Below are 9,160 nucleotides of genomic sequence, written 5' to 3'. Positions count from 1 at the left end.
GCGCCCGCCCGCCCGGCAGGCAGGCAGGCAGGCAGGCGAGGGCCGCCCCTTTGGCAGCCGCCCCCGCCTACCCAGCCGAGGGGCCGCCCCAGGAAGCGCAGGCCGGCCGAGCTCCCCGGCGACGCTTCGGGGCACCGCGCGGCTTCCTCCTCCTCCTCCTCCTCGGGGTCCCGCCGGCCGCCTCCCCTGCGGCGAAGAAGCGCTAAGCGGCCGGAGGGCTCGGCGGGCGAAGTCGGCGCGATCGGCTTGGCCGGAGGGGCGTGGGCGTCGGGGCCGGGCATGCCCTGAGCGGGCGGGGGTCCCGGGCGGCCATGCAGCGCTGGGGCCGAGGCGGGGGTGGGCGGAGGGGCTCCGGGCCCGCCGGCCTTTGTTGAGCGCCCCCCACCCGCCGCCCCCGGGCCGGCCATGGCGCTGGCGGCGCTGGGTCCCCCTGCGGCCGGGCCGGGCTCCGGACCGGGGGCGCCGCCGCTCTGGTACCACAAGGACCTGAGCCGGGCGGCGGCCGAAGAGCTGTTGGCGCGGGCCGGGCGGGACGGCAGCTTCCTGGTGCGAGACAGCGAGAGCGTGGCCGGAGCCTTCGCCCTCTGCGTGCTGTGAGTGGGGGGCTGCGCGGGGAGGGGAGGGGAGGGGGGTGGGCGGGGAGCGCCTGGGGACCCCCTTCCTGCGCCCCCCCTCGCCATCGGCCGCTGCAGGCTTCAGGGGCGACCCTCTCCAGCCGCCCCCGAGCTCCGCGTTCCCTGGAGGGCAGCGGCTGAGCCGGCTCTGGCCAAGCCTCCTGCCTTCCTTCCTGCCTTCCTTCCTTCCCTTTTCCTCCCTCTTTCTTTCTTTCCTTCCCTCCCTCCCTCCCTCCCTCCCGGCCCCCCTCAGCCCAGCCTGGCGCTGGAGTCCCGGGGGTGACCTTCCTGCCGCCATGTCACCCGAGAGGAGCCTTCGGGCTGCGCAATCTCAGCGCCTGTCCCGATTCCTTCCTTGCCCCTCTGGCCAGAAAAGCCCCGGGCAGCTGCCGGCGTGCATCGCTTCCCGCGCCCGCCCGGGCGGCACCGGCGTTTCAGAAGCGCTTTGGATTGGCACTTCCGAGCAGCCCCAGCAAGAGCCCCCAGTTGCCCAGGGGAGCCCGAGTCCAAAGGCGGGCAGGAGCGCGTGGCCGCCTCCCGGGCTCTCTCCTCCCGGGCGGCCTGAAGGCGACCGGGGGGGGGGCGCTTTGCGCGTTGTTGTGCGGCTTCGTCGCCCGTCCTCCGGAGTCCGGACCCAGCTTGGCTTTTCAGGCCGGGGGTCGCCAAACTCAGCGATTTTCAGACTTGTGGACTTCAACTCCCAGAATCCCCCAGGCGGCGTGGTCAGGGACCAGCTTGGCTCTTGAGGCCGGCGGGACTCTCCAACTCTGGCCCCTTTTGAAGACTTCGGGACTTCAGCTCCCAGCTATGCCGCCTGCGGGGGTTCCGGGAGTTGAAGTCCACGAATCTTACAAAATTGCCAAATGTGGAGCCAGGCCCCCCTTGTAGGCACCTGGAGGCTTCCAGGCCTTGGGTGGGGGGCAGTTAAGGCAGCTCTTGCCTCCCCCACACCCGCCCCCCGCCCCAGTCTCCCGCCTGTGGTTTCCTCTGAGGGACAGCAGAGTTCCTGGGTTCCTCCTGCCCAGAATAGATGGGGAGGGGCACAACTCCCTCCTTCCCTCCCGCTGCCAGCCTCTCTCTGCCCTCCCTGGATCCTGAGAGGGTGGGATGGGACTCCCCCCATCATTGGGGGGGGGGAGAGATAGAAGCAGATGAAGTAAAACTGAGGGAGACCAAGGCTTAACTAGAGGAGAAGTTAGAACTGAAGGTTTGTGGGGGAGGGGGGAGGAGTCAGTCCTGGGGGGGCGGCTCTGGTTTTGATTTTCCACTCATAAGGGGACACAGTTGGGGTGGACTGCCAAATAGTTATTGTGGGAGGCAGGGAAGGTGGGGAGTGGGTTGTTTTTTTTTTGTGGGGCTGGGTGGGCTTCCAAATAGGGTTTGCAAGAGTCTTTCTTTCTCCCTCCTCTATCCATATATCTGTCTGTCTCTCTTTTCTCTCCCTCCTTTTCTCTCTCCCACTCCTCCTCTCCCTTTTTATTTCCCTCTATCTGTGTTCCTCTCTTCATTCCTTCTTCCCTCCTTCTCTCTATTTCTCTCTTCTTCTGTTTCTTTCTCCCTCCCCCTCCTTCTCTTCCTCTCTCTCCCTTCCTCTGTTTATCTTCCCTCCCTCCCTCTCTGTGTCTGTGTCTCACACTCAGAAACTACACAAGCGCACACACAGGAAAACCCTGCAGGATTTCCGCTGGTGCTGTTGTATGCCCAGCAAGTAAGGTCTCCCTGGCTGCGAGGATCCTCCTGCCCTCCCTGCAGCAGATCCTGGGCTCAGCCCCTCTTGCTGGAAGAGTGGGGAGGGGGTGGCAGCTGCCAAACGGGAGAGGAAAGTGGCTGGAAGGGACACACACACACACACACACACACACACACACACACACACACACACACACGGTGCCTGGGATACTTTGGTGATGTAGCCATTTCTGCTTTTCCAGGGACGGACTCCGTCCTACACACACACACAGCCAAACCTTCAAGCACTGGTGGCTGCTGGGATGGGGTTGGGTGGGTGGGCACCACAGGTGGAGAGAAACGGGAGCAGTGCCAGGTCTGGTGCTAGCTAGTTTTTCCTTGTCCTGCAATGCTTTCTCTCCTCCCGACCGGGCACAGCCTGTTCTGTTGCTGTGGCGGATGAAGAGGCCGCTGGACATTGGCAGCTGCTGAGCCGGTCACAAAACCCCACCAGAGAAAAAAATAGAAAGCGGCCTGTTTTTTATACCCCTCTCATTACAGCCACCCCCTGGCACCCTCCCAGAGCTGGCAAAGGCCCCTGGTGTGAGAACACGAAGGAAACACTGGCAGGGCTGTATGTGCCAACCTCCTCGTTCTCCACGCCTCTCTGCTGGAACGAGACGTCCTGTGTTTCAGAATCCTAGGGCTGGAAGGGACCTTGGAGGTCTTCTAGACCAGCCCCCTGTCAGAGACCTTTTGCCAGACTGGACAAATGGCCGTCCACTCTCTTCTTAAAAGCGTCTAGTGATGGAGCACCCACAACTTCTGGAGGCAACTTCTGGTCGGTTGGTCTGTCTGTCTCTCATTCTCTCTCTCTCCCCCCTACCTACCTACCTATCATCCGTCCGTCCGTCCGTCTGTCTGTCTATCATCTCTACCTGTCTGTCCGTCCATCCATCCGTCGATTTATTTTCCATTTGTTCTATCCATTGTATCTATTTTATCTTTCTATCTCATGGAATCCTAGGGCTGGAAGGTACCTTGGAGGTCTTCTACTTCAAGGGTCTTCAACCCTTGGGCCAGGGCCCATGACCAGTTCATGGCCTGTTAGGAATTGACCCACAGAAGCAGCCAGCAAGCAAGTGAAGTTTCATCTGCGCATGCTTGAGCTGTAGGTTGCATATGAAACCAACCAACCCATCCACCCCCAGTTTGTGGAAGACAATTGTTTCAAAATTGCCTCCTAGTTCCCCAAAGATTGGGGACTGCTGTTCTCATCCAACCCCCTGCTCAAGCAGGAGACCCTGGACCATTCCAGACAAATGGCTGTCCAGTCTCTTCTTAAAAACTTCCAGTGTTGGAGCAGCCACAACATCTGAAGGCAACTTCTGTTCCCCTGGTTAATTCTTCTCAGTGTCAGGAAATTTCTCCTTAGTTCTAGGTTGCTTCTCTCCTTGGTTAGTTTCAATCTTAGAATAACTTATTGTCAGTTTGTAGGTCCACTAATGGGCATACATTAAAATGAAATTTCATTGCATACAGCTCTCAAAAGGTCACCACCTCCAATATACATTATATATGTTGCTTCTTCTCTTGCTTTGGAGACCAGAATGTCTGTAGAGATTGTCATGGTTGTCCCAAAGGTCCTTTTTCAAGAGGCAACTTGGACTTCTTGGTTCTTCTTTGAAGACATTTCGCTTCTCATCCAAGGAGCTTCTTCAGCTCTGAATGGAGGTGGGAATGGAAGGATTTATATGACATCATCTATCTCCAATCTACAACAGTCTTTTCAACTATTCCAAGAAGGCTCCACACCCATTTGCATCACTCAGGTGTCACCTCCCCAGGACACAGATAAACCTCCAGGTGATCTTAACAACTTGCTAAAAAGATGCAAATGACTAGGAGAATAAATCTTTCCATTCTCCATCATTCAGTCAGAGCTGAAGAAGCTTCTTGAATGAGAAGTGAAACATCTTCAAAGAAAAACCAGAAAGTCCAGTTGTCTCTTGGGAAAAAAGCGCTTTTGGGACCTTGGAGACTAGGTTGATCCCCTCTTCTTGTGACAACTCATCAAATATTGGAAGAGAGTTACCACGTCCATCCTAATTGTTCTCTTTGATGGGTTATGCATACTGAGGTCCCTCAATCTTTTCATCAAATAGGGTGATCCATAGTTCTACTTTCTGAAGTTTAACTTTCTGTTTGGAATAATTACAGCTGCAGTTCAATGCAACCTGGTAAAAAAAGATTCTGCATTACGAACCACCATCTCTCTCTCTCTCTCTCTCTCTCTCTCTCTCTCTCTCTCTCTCTCTCTCTCTCTCTCCCTTTCAGAAATTCCCAGTGAGCTGGATTCCTCCACATCCTTCCCTCCCTCACTGGGGGAGGCAAGATAAAAGAAATAACATCCTTTGGAAGAAACTGATAGAGAGAGGAAGTTTTTTAACTGGGTCTTCTAGGCATTTGCACGCCTCTGCTCCTTGCCTGCTGTTTTGTAGCTGGGATGAAGTGTGCAAATTTAGTCTGAGGTGCAATCAGTGATGGGCTTGCAAAGTGTGAGAATAGAATAGAATAGAATAGAATAGAATAGAATAGAATAGAATAGAATAGAATAGAATAGAATAGAATAGAATAGAATAGAATAGAGCTGGAAGGGATCTTGAAGATCTTCTAGCTCAGCCCCTTGCTCAAGCATTTCAGACTAGTGATTGCCCACTCTCTTCTTTAAAATCTCCAGTGATGGAACGCCCACGATTTCTGGAGTCCAGCTGTTCCACTGGTTAATTGTCCTCACTGTTAGGAAGTTTCTCCTAATTCCAGGTTGCTTTTCTCCTTGATTAATTTCCACCTGTTATTTCTTGTCCTGCCTTCTGGTGCTTTGGAAAATAATTTGACCCCCCCTTCTTTGTGGCAATCCCTCAAATACTGGAAGTCTGCTATCATGTCAGTCTTGGTCCTTCTTTTCTCTAGACTAGCCAAACCCAAATCCTGCAAATGTTCTTCATATGTTTTAGTCTCCAGGCCTTTGATCATCTTAGTTGCTCTTCTCTGAACCTTTTCCAACTCTCAACATCTTTTAAGTAGTATGGTGACCAAAATTGCTTGCAATATTCCAGGCGTGGTCTTATTAGGGTTACCTTGGTTAAAATAGGGCAGGAAAGTGGCAGCTCACATTGTGTCCAGGGAGTGCTTGGATTACCCATGTTGTGTGAATGGGCCCTCCTGCTTAGCTGTAATACAGCATGACTTTCAGGTAGTCCTCAATTTATGGCCATTCATTTAATAACCATTCAAACTTAAAATAGCATGAAAAAAAGTATAGGCAATGCTCAACTTACAAGCATTTGTTTAGAGATGGTTTGAAGTTACAGCACTGAAAAAAGTGACAGACTAGACTAGAATAGAATAGAATAGAATAGAATAGAATAGAATAGAATAGAATAGAATAGAATAGAATAGAATTTTTATTGGCCAAGTGTGATTGGACACACAAGGAATTTGTCTTGGTGCATATGCTCTCAGTGTACATAAAAGAAAAGATACCTTCATCAAGGTACAACATTTACAACACTTAATGATGGTCATAGGGTACAAATTTAACCCTTAATGATACAACACTTAATGATAGTCATAGGCTACAAACAAACAATCAGGAAACAATCAATATCAATATAAATCATAAGGTTACCAGCAACAAGGTTTCAGTCATAAGTGGAAGGAGATGGGTGATGGGAACGATGAGAAGATTAATAGTAGTGCAGACTTAGTAAATAGTTTGACAGTGTTGAGGGAATTATTTGTTTAGCAGAGTGATGGCAATTGGGAAAAAACTGTCCTTGTGTCTAGTTGTTCTGATGTGCTCTGTAGCGTCGTTTTGAGGGTAGGAGTTGAATCAGTTTATGTCCAGGATGCGAGGGGTCTGTAAATATTTTCAGTCTTCTTTTTGACTCGTGCAGTATACAGGTTCTCAACGGAAGGCAGGTTGGTAGCCATTGTTTTTTCTGCAGTTCTAATTATCCTCTGAAGTCTGTGTCTGTCTTGTTGGGTTGCAGAACCGAACCAGACAGTTATAGAGGTGCAAATGACAGACTCAATAATTCCTCTGTAGAACTGGATCAGCAGCTCCTTGGGCACTTTAAGCTTTCTGAGTTGGTGCAGAAAGAACATTCTTTGTTGTCCTTTTTTAATGATGTTTTTGATGTTAGCTGTCCATTTGAGATCTTGCGATATGATAGAACCTAGAAATTTGAAGGTTTCTACTGTTGATACTGTGTTGTCTAGTATTGTGAGAGGTGGAAGTATGGAAGGGTTTCTCCTAAAGTCTACCACCATTTCTACGGTTTTGAGTGTGTTCAGTTCCAGATTGTTTTGGTTGCACCACAAGGCTAGTCGTTCAACCTCTCGTCTATATGCGGATTCATCATTGTCTCGAATGAGACCAATCACTGTTGTGTCATCTGCGAACTTCAGTAGCTTAACAGATGGATCATTGGAGATGCAGTCATTGGTATACAGAGAGAAGAGAAGTGGGGAGAGCACACAGCCTTGGGGGGCCCCTGTGCTAATTGTACAGGTATTTGATGTGATCTTGCTTAGCTTCACCTGCTGCTTCCTGTTTGTTAGGAAGCTTGTATAATGAAAAATTTTCACACATGTGACCGTTGCAGCATCCCCAGGGTCACATGATCAAAATTCAGACACTTGGCAGCTGACTCGTATTTATGACGGTTGCAGCATCCCAGGATTACATGATCCCTTTTGCGACCGTCTAACGAGCAAAGTCAATGGGGAAGACAGATTCACTTATCAACCATCTGCAGGGATTCACTTAACTGTGACAAGAACGGTCGTAAAATGGGGCAAAACTCACTTAAGTACTGTCTCGCTTAGCAATGGAAATGTTGGACTCAATTGTGGTCATAAGTTGAGGATTACCTGCATTTTTTAAAAAAATATCCCTGCTTTAACATGTGTTTGGCTCGTGTCAAAACAGTTGGAGACCAATCCACTAAAAATACAAAATTACAGGTAATAACGGAGGCTCCCTATCATGGTTGTAACTTCTGATAGTCGTACATAGAGTAATCTCACCTGATTTTATGTCCTTTTTTTTGTGGTGGTCATTAAGTGAACATCATTAAGTCATTAAGTAAATCGATGGTTTGTTGTTTGTTGGTTTTATTGAAAACTGAAAAACGTAAAATCCACTTTAAACAGCTGTAAATGCAGCCATGTAACTACAGGGGCAGGAGAAGTAGTTTCCCCCCCCCCCCGAGGTTTGTCATAACTTTGAAAGGTCACTAAGCAACCCATCGTAACTCACCAACTGTCTGTAGTTTCTTTCTCTGTGGCTTTCCTAACACGACTGTAAGCTTTGTTTGTCCCAATCTGGACTTTGTCCTGAGCGAGTGTCCCAGCTTGCAGCTGTTCCTCTTTGTGCTTATGCTAAAAAAAAACCGCACAAAGGTGTGTGGTTTTCTTTTTTTTAAGGTGTGATTGTGCATCACCTGGGCTGGCAGTGCACCACAATTCTTAAAACCCAGAGCTGAAAATCTTTCACATGTCACATTTTGATTGTGGTTATCAGTAACCTTGAGCAGACAAGAGCTGGGTTCAGTTTTTTTATTGCGCTTTCTTTCCCAAGAAGAGACAATGTTATTGTTTAACCAAGATGTTGGCAAAAGTTGTTGCATTTAGAGTAGTTTTATATTTTATATATATATTTTATATATATTTATATTTTATTTTTGCCTGTACACCGCCCTGAGTCCTTCGGGAGAAGGGCGGTATAAAAATCAAATAAATAAATAAATAAATAAATAAATAAATGGTTTGTTTTTTTTAATTTTTTTGCTCAAGTAGAGTGGACATGGAGGTAAGATTTCTTCTTTGACCAGAATAAAACTATTTCTCATCTTGCTTCTATAAGACGATGGGCAGATGGGATGTTTGCAAGCTCTCCTTGATTTTTTGCATGCTTAAAAGAGCATATAGCTAGTCCTTGACGTACGACTATCCGTTTAATAGTCATTCAAAGTCACGACACTGCTGGAAAAAAATGGCCAAGGACTTGTCATTGCACTTACAACCAACCGTTGCAGCATCCCCTCTGGTCACATGATCAAAATTTGGGTGCTTGGCAACCACCACACGGTTTATAATTAGAATTAGAATTAGAATGAAGATTGCAGTGCCCCAGGGGTTGCGACCTTCCCTCCTACAAGCATAGTCAATGGGGGAAAGACGGATTCGCTTAACACCTGTGACGAAATGAGGTTGTAAAATAGGGCGTGTCTCGCTGAATGACTGCATCATTTAGCAGTGGAAGTTCCAATCCCCACCGTGGTCATAAGTTGGATGGTGAAGAGGGAAGGAGAGTCAGGAATTTGATGTAAGGAAGAAAGATGAGTGGTGCGGTGGCCTAGAGGTGGCGCTCTCGCCTGCCAATCAGGAGGCTGTGAGTTCGATCCTAGGTAGAGCCAGATATTTCTCACTCTGGGCACAATGAGAATATATATCTGCTGAAAAAAACTCAGCATTGGCGACAGGAAGGGCATCTGGCCAGTAAACACTCAGCTGCCCGGACTCCACCCTGATATAAGGGATTATGGGGTCGCTAAAAGATGATGATCATGATGATATAAGGAAGAAAGATAAGGCAGTTTATGAGATGATTATTAAAAATGCATTTTAATAAACCTTGTTAGGCTGAAAACGTGCAACCCAGCTGCCCTTATTTTAAATTACAGGTGGTGCTCACCTAGCAACCATAATTTGCAGTTATGGCAGTAATAAAAAATTAACTTTGCGACCGGTCCTCACATTTGCAACCTTTGCAGGTCTGTGAAGCAGAAGAAAACTGATCGAAAGCACCT

At 49.0% G+C, this 9,160-nt stretch overlaps 1 protein-coding gene across 1 annotated transcript in view; it reads left to right on the top strand.

The window, feature by feature from the left end:
• Positions 1 to 251: 251 nt before the first annotated feature.
• INPPL1 (inositol polyphosphate phosphatase like 1) overlaps positions 252 to 9,160 on the top strand; it is a 55,095-nt gene continuing 46,186 nt past the window's right edge. The window contains exon 1 of the mRNA XM_058185252.1: positions 252 to 593. Within this exon, the coding sequence (XP_058041235.1) occupies positions 406 to 593 (188 nt within the window). The 5' untranslated portion in view covers positions 252 to 405. The remainder of the gene's footprint in view (positions 594 to 9,160) is intronic.

This window comes from Ahaetulla prasina, chromosome 5, assembly GCF_028640845.1.
Source record: "Ahaetulla prasina isolate Xishuangbanna chromosome 5, ASM2864084v1, whole genome shotgun sequence".
NCBI classification, from domain to species: domain Eukaryota; kingdom Metazoa; phylum Chordata; class Lepidosauria; order Squamata; family Colubridae; genus Ahaetulla; species Ahaetulla prasina.
Note: the sequence above shows the minus strand (reverse complement) of the source record. Positions and strands in the feature narration are given on the sequence as shown.